We start from the raw sequence: 15,959 nt of genomic DNA, 5'->3' as shown, positions 1-15,959 counted from the left end.
ATAACACCTAGACCTGCTTTATGATCAAAAAAGAAATGGAAGTAATGGAAATCTCCCTTTCTGCAATATGGGACCTTTAAAACAACAACCAGGCGCCCATGGCTGCATGTGTACACAGATTTACAGTAACCAGGTTACTACAGTGCATGTAAACACATTTTCTGATTATCGGCGTAATTTGATTTCTCTGAGTAAGCCGGGGTCTTGAGAGCATGTAAACATACTGAATCATTCAGCCTGACGTTGTCTTTTCTAAATGATCAATAGCAAGTGATGAATCTGTCCCACTGACGTCACTTTCATTCAAGAAGCTTGCAGTAATGGTCGCCAGGAGCAGTTTGCATCGGTCTCATCCACCCTGTTGCCAGTTTTCAGTTGCTAGTTTTTCGAGCTAGGTAGCTTGCTAGCTATGTAGTAAGATGACATCCACATTCTTCATCCTGCCTACAAAGCTCTGATTGGCAAATTGTTTCTCCAACCACATCAATGAGCGACACACAAGACCTATTTGAATCATCTGTATTAGGGCTGCAACTTTGGTCTAAAATGTCAGAAAATGGTAAAAAATGTCAATCACTGTTTCCCAAAGCCCAAGATGCAGCCTCAAATGTCTTGTTTTACCCCAACCAACCCAAAAATATCCAGTTTACTATTGTAGAGGACGAAGAAACCAGAAAATATTCACATTTGAGAAGCTGGAACCTGGAGCTGAAGCTGGAGAATCGAAACAATTAATCACAGACCAAGACTATGTGTGTGTATGCCTCCTTCAACTAAAACCAAAATTGCACTAATCTGCATAAACACAGCATGAGTTCTACCACTTGACCCACCTCGGTGCATGACAGGCTGTTCACAAAAAAAACTCACTACCGCCCTCTGAAAGGTACAATCCCTTAGTCTTGTGAATCAAAGGCCATTATCAAACCATCCTAACCTGACTGAGTTCACCTCAACATTGATCATAGAGGGGTGAAAACTGGGTCCTGACCTGAAGCTGTGATATGCTCTGCTGCATGAAAGGGGGGATAATTGCATAGAGAGGTGCCTTTGAGGAGATTTGCAGCACTTCCTTATCGCTCTATGTGAAAGAATAAATCCTGGACCGTTCACTGCCGCTGACTGTCACCCAGGGAACGGGTGCTGCTGGGAGATTTGTGCCAGATGCTGCTCCTGAAAGCACAGCCGCATCAGTAGGACAAGGACCTCTCATCTGCACTGTAGGGCTGTATGCTTTCACTGTGTTTGCACGTGTGTGTGTGTGTGTGTGTGTGCTCTTTGATGTCAGGCAGTACACAGTGTCCCCCAGGTATTCAAAACCACACCAGGGTTGTGTATTGAGAAATCCTCCTCCCTGTCATCCACACTTACATGCTAGCTTTTTACACCCTCCACCCTCTGAGGGACCCTCAGTGTCCGCACACAACTTTCATTCAAGGAGTCTCCAGGTCCTGAAAGAGTCTGAAACGCTGATCTGCTGCTTACATTTCCACATGAGTCACTTCAAAAAAGCTGATTTTCTTTCCCAAAAATGTGGAATAAAATGTATTACATTACATATGCAGAATATTGTGTATCTGCTAGTTCCAACATTTCTTTGAACCTATATGATGCTCATATTGTAATTCAAACCAGACACCATATTGGTGTGCCCAAATACAAATATGTTATTCTGCAAAGCACAAATAGTGGCTTTTATACGAATATTTGTTTCATACAAATACTTTAAAAATGATTTGTTTTTGGGAAGAAAAAAAACATGTCAAATACCAGTTCCCAAGGGACTCTCCACAAGCTGTTGTTCCTCTTCTCCTTTCCACAAAGTTAGGTTGTAAAAAATAGGCAATAAATGAAAAGTGCTGTGCTGTCTCTGTGTTATGGGTGTATAAATAGGTAGAGGTCTGCCTGCAATGAGGTGATGAGTAAAGTTTTAGCTCAGTAATCAGCGCAGTCGTCTAAGATCCGGGAAAGGCCAGTTTGAGACCCGGTGTGGGGACCTCCTTCATAAGCTTGTTTATTCATTAACACTTGAATTTTCTAAAATTAAAAGCGTAATAAATACAAAAACAGGATTTTTAAGCCTCTTTCCGCTTTTATTCGAATACAAATACAAATAATTTTGCTGCCTCAACAAATACAGATACAAATACAAATACTGGGCTCTCTGCACATCCCTAGTAACGACACTATGAATATTTCAGATGTCTGTATATTATTTTCTACTCGTCTCCCCTAAAAGCAGCCTGAAACATTTGTTATCCTTACAAAAACTTTGATGTCTTCCCTAGAATTTAATTTAACTTTAAACTGAGTAAACTCCATCCGCCGATGAAGACCATGAGATGCAGTTGAAAGCTTTGACAAATCTCGGATGTGGAGTTGAAGCTAAATTTGTTTGTTTCACAAAGCTCGTCCACCTTAACATTAATATCTGAAGCATGAAATTCACTTGTTAATGTTTATTTATTGGTAATAGACCTTCTATACACTTTATCCAGTGATGGTGTGAGACGTTTTTTTTTAACATTAACTAAATGTAAACCATCAGAATTATCATTTATATCACGGCGGCTTTTCTGCTACGATATCTATTAAGATTGCCTGTTTGATGTCTGCTGGTAGGCTGTTCCACCGTTTGAGGGCATAAATAAATGAATGAATAAAGATAAGATGGTGTGCGACTTGTAGTGATTAAAGCAAGTAAAGTATATCCAGAAAGTATCTGTTACCACATCGATCATAAATGAGCTGTAAACCTGTTTTTCATATACTTATAAAACACACACACACACACAAAAAAATGTTGGCAGAACAATGTTGGAAATGTATCTCTGCTTGAAGTTAAAATGTATTGAACGTTTATTACTGGAAGTAATTTATGATCTCACAAGCAATCAGACTCATTTCATGGCTGACTGGACATGTGAAGGATTAGAGTAAGTAAATGAGGCTGGTTTGTGGTGTCAGAGGTGATTTGGACTCTTTATCAGTGGCAGAGCTGCAGATCCACTGGAGGCCTAAGCTGACAGCCTTAATCAAACGGGGGAAGCCGGTAATGGTGACTACTATAGTCAGCATCTGAGAGGCATTGTCTGTGTGTTAGGCGCATAATGAGTGACTGTATGCGGAGGCTTTTTCTGGAAGTGGCCCTCTCACTTCTCATTGTGTCTGTTATTTGTCTGATTTGTATTGTGTGAGTCTTTCCCTGTTTACCTGGAAAGACAGAAAACCCATTTGTCATCTCTCTTTAACTCTGTGTTTACATGCTCATGTCTCCTCTATAAATCTTTAGAGAGGTTAAAAGTGCAGACAGAGATTGTGGCACCAGGTGGGATCTGTCATGAAATCATCTGGATTACTTTATGACGTGAGGGGAGGTTGTTTTACTGCATAGAAGAAGAAGTCAAAGCACTGCTCTTTTTGTGCAAATGGAGCAAGCAGCGAATTCCCCCTGTGCTTCTCAGTGGAGGCGTTGCTATGTATGGGAAATGTGGTCTTAATTTTGAGAAAGCGTGTGTTCCATTTGTCTTTCCTCATACCCCTTTCCTCTCCTCAACTCCTTTACTCACAACCCGGAGTATTTGGGGAAAAGGAGAGGTGGAAAGTGAGAAGGAGACAGGATTGAAAAGAAATAGAACAATCATTTCTTTGTATCGTGGAAGAAGTGGCTTGACCACATTAAAACAAACAAAAATCATCCAGTTTCTTCTGATTAATCTTCCTAGAGAGCTGCTTCATTTATTGATTGGAAATCGAGTTATGATAATAAACACAGAACGGTTATTCTTAGGCAAAAGCCAGCTACCATCTTCGAAGGTTATGAGAGTTGAGGCCAATGCTCTGCTTAGTTGAAGAATGTGGTACTGACAGTCACTAGCTGTGTGTTTTATGAATAATGATGACAGCCCTGCAGGTGGTTCATGTCTTTTATTTTTCTTGCACTTATGCTTCAATGCTGCAGTTTGCAGGCAAAAAAAAAAAAAGATTAAAATCATAAATTGACCCCAAGATTTAATTTTTTGAACGTATCGCGCAGCCCCACCTGCCATGATGACTGGCACGATGGCAGCGCTGGAATCAGTTTTGGGATCACAAAAGAGAGACGGATGTAGGGAAGGAAAAGAGGAGGCGGAAAAGCATTACCATCAACAGTGTAGGAGGGATCTCCAGTATGGTTAATTGCAGTATTATTGTTACTTTAAAAGGCGTATAATAGTGATTAAATGATGGATAATGTCACAGCAGACTTTTGTGCACAAATCTACCTTTAGTGGAGGAGTTAATCTGCTGTTTGACATGTAATTGTGTTTGTTGTTGAACTGGGAAAATCTCCCTCTCTGTCCCTTTCTGTCGTTCATCCCTCTGACAGGCCGGTCATTTGGGGTCTCGCTGTCCAATCACAGGCCTGATCCTGTCAACACATCCAAATATTCTGCAGCAGTGTCTGAATGAATTAGCTCTGTATCATCCAGACACAGACAGCAGACAGCCAACAATTGTATGCACACACACACACACACACACACACACACACACACACACATATACACATACACACACACCCAGGCAGGAGTTTTGGTTGTCAGGGTCCATAGATCATGGGTCATGTGTGTTTGTGCTGTAGTCCATGCAACATAAAGTCACAACAGAAACAGATAAGACCGGTCCCAGGTTGGCTTTAGAAGCTAAATCCCCAGCAACCCCCCCCCCCCCCCACCCCAGTGCTAATCGGATTAGCTGAAAAGTTAGCAGCACGGCCACAAATAGACGCATTTTTTTACGGACTTCTGTGACATATTTTGCTTTTCCGGCCTCCATAATCTGCTTCTTGTCTCCGAGCCGTCTCACGTCATCTTTGTTTCAGTAAACAACGACTTCAGTACATGATGATTTGTTTTTATCCCCTGGTTTAGAGATGGAAAAGCATCTTTTGGCTGACTCTGTGTGTGTGTGTGTGTGTGTGTGTGTGTGTGGTGTGTGTGTGTGTGGGAGAGAGAGAGGGAAGCTTGGGTATCTGGTCCACCCAGGTGGGGGAACAATGGCGCGCCCGTTGTCTTAAAAGGAATGGTTGGCTGAGCATGGGCCGGGGCAGAGGAGGGAGGGACAGAAAGAAAAAAAAAATGAGTTGTGAAAATGATTGGTGCTGAGGAAGGGAGGGAGACAGGCTGGAGATGGGGGGGGGGGCAGCCGGCCTGAATGGGGGCAGCAGGGTGGCAACTAGACTCTTAAAGCTCTTTTCATGCTTGGTCTGTTTCAACCAACGCTGAAAAACACACATGTGAGGACACTGAGGTGTAGCAGCTCTTGCTAATTGTTTTTCCTTTATTTTTCAAAACAAAAGAATAGTCGAATAAAAAACTGCTTCTTTTAGGATTTTGCCAATCCTTTTGAGTGTCTGATGATCCTTAATTCTTTTTTTTTTTTTTTACAGCACAATACAGTTGTACAGTACAATTAAAAGTAGACATTAATAATAGGAAACACAAAACATTTGAATCGTGTTTTACAGTTGAATAACTCTGTATTAAGACAATAAAGTCACAGTTTTCTTTTCATGTTTTCTTTGTGTTTTGTGTCGTTTTCTGGATTCTGTAATGTTCAGTGGAGGAAAGGAACTAATTACATTTTAGAGCTGAAACACTGAGTGGATTAATTGATTAGTTAATCCACAGAAAATGAATCACCAACTCTTTTGATTGACATGGTACAGACCAAATGACTAATCCGTTAATTGAGAAAATAATTCACAGATTAACAGATAATGAATATAATCATTAGTTGCAGCCCTTGTTCATTTAGTCAAGGACTGTGCTTAAATATAATTTTGAGTTTCTTTACTTGAGTATCACCACTTTCTGCTGCTTTATACTTCTATTCCACTACATTTCAGAGGGAATTATTATACTTTCATCACTCAACTACATTTATCTAACAACTTAGTTACCAAAATTATTAGAAAGTAAGTACATCCTCCCTCAAAACAATAGATTCAATCGTACTGGGAGGCTACAGTCTCTGTTCAAAGCTGCATTCAGAACAAAAGTCAGGCACATAAATATAGAAATATCAAACATAAAGTGTAAGCAGAAGTAGGCGAGTTGAGACAAATAGTCAATAAAAACACATGAAAGAGTAACTCCAGTGAACATCAAACAGTGACACCTGACTATCCGTTACCATTCTCTCTCTCTCTAAACCAGATTAAATAGAGAAATTAAACTTTTTGTGCCATCTTGTTTTTCTTTTTTTTACTGTGTGAGCTGGCCCCTCTGGTACACCAGCCAAATCCAACATGGCTTAAAAAGCACTTGGCTCTCTGAATCAACATCCCAGTGTCAGACTGGCTAGCCTTCCCATGCCTGCATTCCCCTCGATGATGCCTAGGGAACTGATTTTCTAGCCAAGATGTGGTTTTGTGGTTACGCTCAGCCAGGCAGAAGGGAGATGAAAATTATGCCATGTGGACAAGAAGCCTTTTCTTCTTTGTTCTGTGAACATGGCAGGCTGGCTCCAGGTTGGCCTGAGAAGACAGTCAGTCATCTGCCAAACACAATGCAGCGATGAATTGATTTAGGGGTTGAGGGTCAAAATTAGAATTAAATGTAGGTAATGATTAGAATTAATGTTGGGTTTTCTTGTGTTGAGTTTGGCTCATGAATGATGTGACATGGTACATCACCTGCAGAAAGCACAGAGTTGATTTATGCGCATGTCTTGTGTGTGTGTTTTTTTTTTAGCGTGGGCCAAGGTGGAGCTGACTATGCATGACAGTGTTGAGGTGTACCTGGGTGACTCGGCTCAGATCCCCTGCCAGTACAGCTTCACTGAAGCCAACAACGAGCCCAGCTTCGTCATGATCCAGTGGTTTGTGGTGAGTACTGCTGAGCTCTCCGTGAAAACCGACACTATATATATCTGGAATTATCCAGCTGCCGATGTATAGAGAAGGATTCAATCATTTGAATCATAGTCAGGGAATGACAAGCTCAATTTATTGTTAAAGCATCAGACTTTTTTTTATTTCTTGCATCATTGTCCACAGAAAAAAATGGTAAACAAATGAATAAAAATGGTCAAAATAGATCAAATAAAAGGATGAAATCTGGCCATAAATATTTACAAACCCAGATGTGATGTTGCTTCTCCTTTCTTCATTTCATTACTTGCAAAATGACACACTCGTCTCATAAAATGTCACATCTCACCACATGCAGTCCAGCAAAATAGAATTTTTGCAATTTCTGATGATGCATTGACCAGGTAATCGTGTGTCGTATTGATGGATTAAGCAGACTGCTGAGTCACAACACAAAATATCTTTAAAACAACTGTTTCTGGATGTTTCTTAGATTATTTTTTCTCCAGTAAATTACAGTCAATAAAATCCACATCTGATGTGTTTTTTTCAGGGTTGAGCGCAATAAGAATTCTTATCAATCAATCAATGACTCTGATAGCTGATATATAAAGTATGTGATCCTGTAAATTATTTGCAAATCAAATTACTACTACAACTATTATTATTATTTATACAGTATGTCACAAAGCGATTCACAACCAATATAAATTCAATGCTGAAAACAATAAAACCGTTATAAATAACATTTCTGGGGTTGTTTCAGATGTTTTACCATCTCCCATACATACTCAATACTTCATGTGAATAAAGAGCACCTCCACTGATGTCAGAGGAAATTATCACACTTTTATGAAGTATAATATTTATATGTAATATAATGTCTCAGGGAAAACGAGCAGATGCAATAACACAACAGATGTCACTTATTTAATGAGTTCCAACCATCAACTGATAACGAGGTGAAACCATAGACTGTATAAAAATATGGACGTAGTTACCGTGACGTCACTCGTTGGTTTCTGAAGAGCGGTTGTGAAGCTCAAAGTGAGCCTCTCCGGCCGTCGCCATCTTGGCAGTACGTCACGCTGCCTAACTCCCAGCCAATCAAAAATGGGCAAAGAGGCGGGCCAAATGGCTGAAACAAGCCACCTAGCGGCTGGAGGACCTGTCACTCAAAGCAGCCATGTCTTTCATTATGCAGAACTGTACAGGTTAATAACATTTAAACGGGTGAGTTATAAAAACATTCAACCCCATACAGTTGTCATGAAAGAGGAAATTAGCTACAGAGACCAAAACCGTTGTTTGTACCAGGCTGTAAACATGTTTATTTCTGCTGTAAAGTTGGGCATTTTAACATGGGGGTCTATGGGGATTGACTCACTTTTGATGCCTCAAGTGGTCATTCAAGGAACTGCAGCTTTTGGCACTTCCACATTGGCTTCATTTTTCAGCCCCGGAGGTTGCCGCTTGGATGAAACACATCAGAATCTGTGAGGTTCAGCTCAGCAGGGGATTGATCGATGGATCACATCATACAGTTTGCTGTGCAGTAATTAATCAGAGCAGCATGTCAAAAAATTTGAATAAAAAAAAAAAAAATTGAGGCAAATGACTCAATCAGTCACAGTTATGGGTGGATGTGTGGGAAAAGACTCATTGTTGTGCTGCCTGTCAGACAGCAAGCTGTAGTTAATTTGAACAGCTGGACGCTCGTTTCACCCAAAAGAGTCTTTAAAGTTTGTGTTTATCAGACAGTTCTGAGTCACTTTAAGCAAAACTACACAATATTAACCAAATATATGAACAAACATTCTCACTGATTTAACCCTAAAATACTGTATATCCAAGTTGTAGTAAAAGGTGAGTAAATGTGCGTCTTCTTGCAGAGAGCTGGAGGTAACAGCGCGCGGATGCGGATCTTCTACAGTGATTTCAGTCAGGAGATGGTGGACAACAACACAGACTACAGCGGACGCATCGACGTGACTTCGGACAAGCACGGATCTCGACTCATCATCCAGGATGTCCAGCTCTCCGATGAGCGGGAATTCTTCTGCCAGGTTAACGGGCTGGCTGCGGGGAACGCCGAGGGCAAGACCCACCTCAGAGTGTTTGGTAAGGAAGCTCATGAAAGGCAGAAAAAAAAACATCTCTTAAAGGAAGATTCAAAGTCTTTGAGATACTATGTCTCTGTTTTTATGATGTAGTTCTTCACTATAAATAACTGAAGTGATTCTTCTCCTGATCCAGCTCCCCCAGAGGCTCCAGTGATCGAGGGTGTCCTTACTGGGATTTCGGTGACCAAAGAGCTGCCTTCTAAGGTGGGTCCACTTTAAGCTCAGACGATACAAAGCTTGAACCGATACAATAAGCCTCAGTATGAACACACACAGCATGATATATAAAACAAAGATATGTCAATGTGACTCTCAATCCAGGTCGCATCATGTGAGGCTCGGAACGGCTTCCCGAAACCCAACATCACCTGGTACAGAAACAACATGCCACTGATGACTGTACCAGGACGTAAGTACAAATACCAGACGAGCCGTTGTGTGTGTCTCTGCATCTGCCATGCCATGGTGTAAATCCAGAAAAGAACAAAAGAACTGCTAAATTATTTGCGAGTCTTTAATTGCACGTGGACGGCGTTTCGACCAATATGGATCTTCTGCAGATGAAATCCAGGCTGTATCCCATTTAATTTCAAATATAGCACATAGATTCAGTTAGCTAGCAGCCACGATATCTAACCATGATTGATCAGTGGGTACACCACTTTGGTCCAAACTGAAAATGTATCTATTTTATATTTTCTATCACTTGTTTTCCATTTACTATTTTGATAATCAATTATTCATTTTTAGTCATTTTATGTCAAACATTTGCTGGGTTCAGCTTCTCAGATGTGATGATCTAACACTTTTCTTCATCATACATGATAGTAAACTTAATATCTTTGGGTTTTGGACTGTTGAGTCGAACAAAACAAGACATAAACTACCATTTAAAAGTTTGGACACACCTTCCCATTCTCTTGAATGAGAAAGTGTGTCCAAACTTATGACTGGTACTGTATATACGGTGATTTTTCCCTGTTTTCAATGAAGTCTTATCGGTACTTGCCAGGTTTGTGAGAATTAATGTTATTTACACTTTCCAGAAGTCACTTGACCACATGATTATTGTTTTTCAAATGTCAAAATGCTCATTTTGATGCCTCTGATGTGTGAAAACTGATTTAAATCTGGTATCAGTAGTGTTGGTGCTGCATCGTTACATATCTGTATCGTCTTGTCCGTACTCCAGATGTTAACGTGTTGATCCTGGTGACTCGAGAGAGAAGCAGTTTCTACTCTGTCCAGAGCACGCTGGAATACAAGGTGGTGAAGGAGGACAAGGACGCTCATTTCTCCTGCGAGGTCATCTTCTTCGTTCCAGGAGCCGTCAGGACGGTCGAATCCAACAGCGTCAACATCACTGTTCACTGTAAGTTAACACTGAGCCTTCCTTGATTTTTTACATTTTTATTTATGTATTTTTTGACCACTCCTCTTTGATTGATATGATATTTTGAAATAATCCTGTTATAACTCATGTTTCTTTCTGTTGATATAAGATCATTTATAGTGACTATTTAACTTAATCCTGTCAATGTATTTATCTATTAAATTGACTGTGCCACTGTTGTTCCTAAGTTTAATATTTTTCTGTATTTGATATCATTATAACATAAATGTGGGGACTGTGTGAAGAGACTCTTTTGTTTTGTTTATTTGGCCAACTCAACGAGTGCATCCTTGTTGGAAGATATTTGTTTTTCAGTTACACAGAACATAACATATGTTAATGCATGAGTCAAACTTGCACGCTGTCTGCGGAATATTCAAATGACGCGTCAGGAACACCCACACACCGCCGCATCTATGAGAGTGCTGGTGATAACAGCAGCTTCTTGTAATTTTGGAGGAAAGGTACAATTTTTGAAACAAAAAAATTGGCATTTTTACAGTATTTTGGTTTTGATAATTAGATTTAGACCAATAAATCAGCCAAACTGATATATCTGCTGATATTATCTCACGGCAGATATATCCATATAGCTGTACTGTAAATGTTTGCCGAGTAAGTAACAAGAAATTGCAGCACAGAAATACTAAACTAGGTTTTAGGTCATTTAGAAACAGTTTCACCAAGTCAAGTTGATTTTTTTAACTGTAAATTGTCCCCAGCATTATGTGTTTTTTAACAAATTGATTGTCAAATATATTATTAAATAAAACAGACTGACTAAACTCCCAATTATCAATATCAGTATTGTTCAGGCTATATTGATAATATATTACTCCAATTCTCCTTAACCTATTAGGCAAACAGCTGGTCTTTTAAAGGGGCATTCCACCTGCTTTACACATTAAGTTCAGTTAAGTCGTCATGAGTTCTACTTAACCTGTAAAAAAAGATTTATAAAGTTTGAAAAAACAACCCTGATGATGCCGATTTGACATCTTTTTTAAGCTTGACTCATACTAACAACTAAAAGTCACATTTCACTCTCTGCTTCACAGATTTTGATCCTTTTCTAGTCCTTATGAATGTACAATATTAAACCACTGGAACAACTTTTTAAACCTGCAACTAATAATTGTTTTGATTATCAATTATTTTCTCACTTAGTGGATTAATTGGTTAGATTATGAAATGTTCAGAAATGTCTCCCATCATCCAATAACATCTTAACAGCTACATTATTTCTCTGTTGGTCCATTGTTGTTTGAAACTGTTTTGTTAGCGACACAGTGGCGGGCAGAGCCAAACACAGTCTGTGCTGTCAGCGTTATGGAAATGGCCTCGTAAAGTGACTTTAGCAGCTCGCTGAATAAGCCTGCTTAATTTGATTTTGTGTGTGTGTGTGTGTGTGTGTGTGTGTGTGTGTGTGTGTGTGTGTGTCTAGACCCCACCACCATGGCGGAGCTGTGGAAGGAGTCGCCCCAGGGCTTGGTCAAAGAGGGGGATACTGTGGAGCTGCGTTGCCAGGGTGATGGCAACCCCCCGCCGCCCTTCATTTTTAACAGAGAACAAGTAAGAATTGAAGGCTTTTTCTCACCCTATAAGTCCCCCAAGAGAGAATGAGTGACACACAGGAGACATGTAGAGAATGTTTTTGATATGCAGAGCTCACTGGGCCCCATGTAGACATGAGTGTGCAAGGTCTGTGAAGGCTCTGTCAGCTCTGACCCTGCTGATCCAGGCTGAGGTCTGAGACCGGAGGCCACACTGACAGGGCTCATGGCTCGGACTCATTCCCATGTTAAGACACACATCCATTGTATGTGTGCACAATACAAAAACCTCAGCTGACTGCCAGTTTAACTTTGCCTAACTGGGCAGTCAGGGACATTTGGTTTGTGGTTGTTGTAACCATGACTTATGAAACAAAAGCATAATTTTAGCTGTGAAAGACATAAATGTGAAATTGTTTGTTTCATTGTAAGTTTGTTCTTTTTTTTTATAGTCTGTTTTTTATTAGTTTTGGCCATTATTCTATCATCAAAATATATTGCTGACATCTGGAGACAGAGTGACTCTGCTAGACTCTGCTGTCACCAGATTAAACCTCTATAAAGTCGTTATACACCAGAAAACAGAATTGTTTGGTTCAGAGATGACAATTCTTACTGCTAGTGGGGTGTAACATGTAAGGTTCAACATTTTGGTGCTCATGGAGGTAAAAACCATGTTGTTAATTGAATCAAAAGGTAAGATTTGCATGGCAGCCTTCAAGATGCGAAAAATGTTTAACAGTGTTATTCATCCAATTTAGTTTTGACACATTGCATGTACAAACCATAGACTGTATAAAAATATGGACGTAGTTTCCGTGACGTACAAATGGTTATACAAATTGGTACAAATGCCGACATCATAGGAAGGTATCACACTTCATCCCATAAAGATAATGTATGACTTTAGTTAATTTCATGGCAATAGATAGATATTTCTCTCTGGACCAGTCGACATCACCAAAAGTCCAAAACACACAAGTAATCAGACCAGAATCCAGAGTTTCACCATATTGTCTAAAATTAATATTTACAAGTCATTACTCAAACTGTCAGGTGTTTATGTCCACAAGATCTCTGAAACCTACTTTGTGGTTCACAAAACACAATCTCCATAGTTTAACACACTGACTGTTTTGCAATGCAATAAACATTTAAATATAAATATTACAGACATTCAGGGTTAAACATTAAGGATTTGTTTAAAAGTCTGACCACTTGTGCTTCTTGCCGTGATGTACTCCTCTCAGTTAAACATTATGATGATGGTCAAAACTATGAAAAGAAGTCTCAGATTGTAAAAAAATACCCATAATTTTTTTTTAAAACCCCGTCAACTTGTGACAATACTTTTCGAGCAGTTTTTTATTACGTAAGTTGAAAGTAAATGAATGCACAAATGCTTTGGGAAAACTATTGTAGCAAACTGGCAACCAAAGCAGGATTTTCTGGCTGTGCTTGATCACTAAAAGGACTCTTAAGGATTATCTGATGCACCAGTGGGCGGGTTTGATTCATCACTTGTTTTCCACTAGAAAACTCTTCTTCCCACAAAATAGAAGTGATGATACTCAGTCAGAACTTTCAATATAGTGATAAAGTCTGTGACTGTCACCCACAGGACTAGCCTGACAGAACGATTTCCACGTCTCTTGGAAATACAGTACGTCTAGTTTCTGTAATTACTTTCACATGATCACAGTATTGTGGTGGAGGCTGCCTTCCCATGATCGAACGGATGTGCCAGTGGATGTGTAAAGATAACATTTATGACAATAAGAGACAGTTCCCAGGGAAGTTAAAAAGAAGGCTAATCAGTGAAGTAACATTTTGGTGCTCTGTGTAAGATGATTAAAGGCGGCTAGGTCTGTTTTTATTTTGAGAAATGTGGAAGATGCTGAGACATTATTATTATTTCCAAGCCAGGTGCAACTGATATATTTTAGAGAAGTCTGAGACGTCATTGTTTCTAAGATGAATCATACTTGGATTATTACCAAAGTGTCAAGGTCACTAATGAACTCAGAAATAATGAAAGAATAGTTTTGAATATGGTAAAAAAAATGAGGTGGAGTCTAGAAAATAAGCTCCACATTGGGTGGAATTATGGAAAAGTATATAATATGGTGTTTTATGATTTTATAGTAGGTTCTTTGTCCCGAGATCAAAGCCTCAGTTTGCTTCGTATTGCTTTTTATGCACAGTAAACCCATTCACATCGAACTCTACCAGCTTCAAGTGTATTTTTTTCCGTATCTTTCTCTTATAAGTCTTTAGTTTAATGCTAAGTTGTGGATGACCTGAAGATTTATTGGCCCATCTGAAGATTTGGTTCCAGGTTACAAAAAAAAAGAGTATTTGTTTCAGGAGCCGGATGTGGACTTGGAGAGCCGCCGTGATGTTTTGTTCCTGTCGTCGGTGTCACGGAAAGACAGCGGCATCTACCAGTGTCGCCCTCTGGACACCGACAGCTATACCGAAGTCAAAGGAGAAATGCAGCTGACTGTGCACTGTGAGGAATGAGCACACACACACCTGAATCTTCCCCTATAAGTATATTTCATTATATTATAATCAGAAGTTTTTTCTCATCTTTTGATTTGCTGTTGATGCAAACTCAACACCTCCTTCATGCTTACTTGTTGACTTGATAAACTCAGTATAATGTACATTTCCACAGCACTGATTTCATCAGTAGTCATGTTATAATCCCTACTCTGCTGCTCTGAGTTTCTCTTTTTAACAGAAATATTGTTTTAATTCACAATTTGATTCCCAACATATCAAAGTTGCTATTTTTGCATTCAGGCTTAAGCCTCCGTAAAAATTCAACGCTTCCCACACAAATATTGACTCACCTTGTCTGTGTTTGTTGTGTTTAGATTTGGACCCGGCTGTGGTGGTACCCAAAGAGTCAGAGGTCATGCTCAAAGGAGAAGATCTGACTGCAACCTGTAACGCTCTGTCCTCCCTGAAAACATCGACCGTGTGGTACAAGGTACGTTTATGTGTAGGGCTGCATCATTAGTTTAGATTCAGTCAGATTAGACTAGCAATCTTGGAGTAAACAGATACAGCAAAGAAAATATGTAGAGCAGACACGTTTCAGTACAGTGTTGGACTCATGCATGAATGAAGTTCCAGCATGCTGAGGATGTGTAGAATAGCAGCAGCAGCATTTTCAGCTGGAGAATGTAGAGGAATGAGCAGGTAATTCAGGGCCAGGTCACTACGACCATCATGACCTGTACTGATGCCAAACATGTCAGCCCACCAAACAAACAGGAGACATCTGGAATATTGAGAAAGGGGCAAAGTACACCACTTACACACACACACACACACACACACACAGAGTGCAGAGACAACTATTCACATTTGGTCAAAGTCCAAGATAAGTGAAATTGAGAAAAGTTCCTCCTCGGGATAGTTAGAGTCTGGTAAACAAGATCAAACCTGTCCACACACACACACACACACACACAGTGTCACACTCTGTAATGTTGGAAGACATCTCTGACTGATTCCCCATCTGACACCTGTGTCTCGACCATAAACTGTATAAAAATATGGACGTAGTTATCGTGACGTCCCCCGTTGGTTTCTGAGGAGCGGTTTTGAAGCTCAAAGTGAGTCGCTCTGGCCGTCGCCATCTTGGCAGTACGTGACGTTGCCTAACTCCCAGCCAATCAAAAATGGGCAAAGAGGCGGGGCTGAATGGCTGAAACAAGCCACCTAGCGGCTGGCGGACCTGTCACTCAAAGCAGCCATGTCCTTTATTATGCAGAACTTTACAGCTTAATGAAATTTAAACGGGTGAGTTATAGAAAAATTCACCCCCCGTACAGTTGTCATGAAAGAGGAAATTAGCTCTAGAGACTTAAACCATTTTTTGTACCAGACTGTAAACATGTTTATTTCTGCTGTAAAGTTTTGCATTTTAACATGGGGGTCTATGGGGATTGACTCACTTTTGGAGCCTCAAGTGGTCGTTCAAGGAACTGCAGCTTTTGGCACTTCCACATTGGCTTCAT

The 15,959-nt window shown here is 40.0% G+C and overlaps 1 protein-coding gene across 3 annotated transcripts in view; it reads left to right on the top strand.

Annotated features, from left to right (window-relative positions):
* Positions 1-15,959, top strand: part of mcama (melanoma cell adhesion molecule a) — a 63,304-nt gene that overhangs the window by 33,543 nt on the left and 13,802 nt on the right. For all 3 annotated transcript variants that reach the window (XM_044370204.1, XM_044370202.1, XM_044370203.1), the window contains exons 2-9: positions 6,738-6,871; positions 8,749-8,977; positions 9,113-9,183; positions 9,301-9,388; positions 10,172-10,351; positions 11,817-11,944; positions 14,293-14,437; positions 14,808-14,923. In XM_044370204.1, coding sequence (XP_044226139.1) covers positions 6,738-6,871; positions 8,749-8,977; positions 9,113-9,183; positions 9,301-9,388; positions 10,172-10,351; positions 11,817-11,944; positions 14,293-14,437; positions 14,808-14,923 — 1,091 coding nt within the window. The remainder of the gene's footprint in view (positions 1-6,737; positions 6,872-8,748; positions 8,978-9,112; positions 9,184-9,300; positions 9,389-10,171; positions 10,352-11,816; positions 11,945-14,292; positions 14,438-14,807; positions 14,924-15,959) is intronic.

The sequence above is a fragment of the Thunnus albacares genome, chromosome 13 (genome assembly GCF_914725855.1).
Source record: "Thunnus albacares chromosome 13, fThuAlb1.1, whole genome shotgun sequence".
Lineage (NCBI taxonomy): Eukaryota > Metazoa > Chordata > Actinopteri > Scombriformes > Scombridae > Thunnus > Thunnus albacares.
The sequence above is the reverse complement of the archived record's forward strand: the minus strand, read 5'-3'. Positions and strand labels throughout refer to the sequence as shown.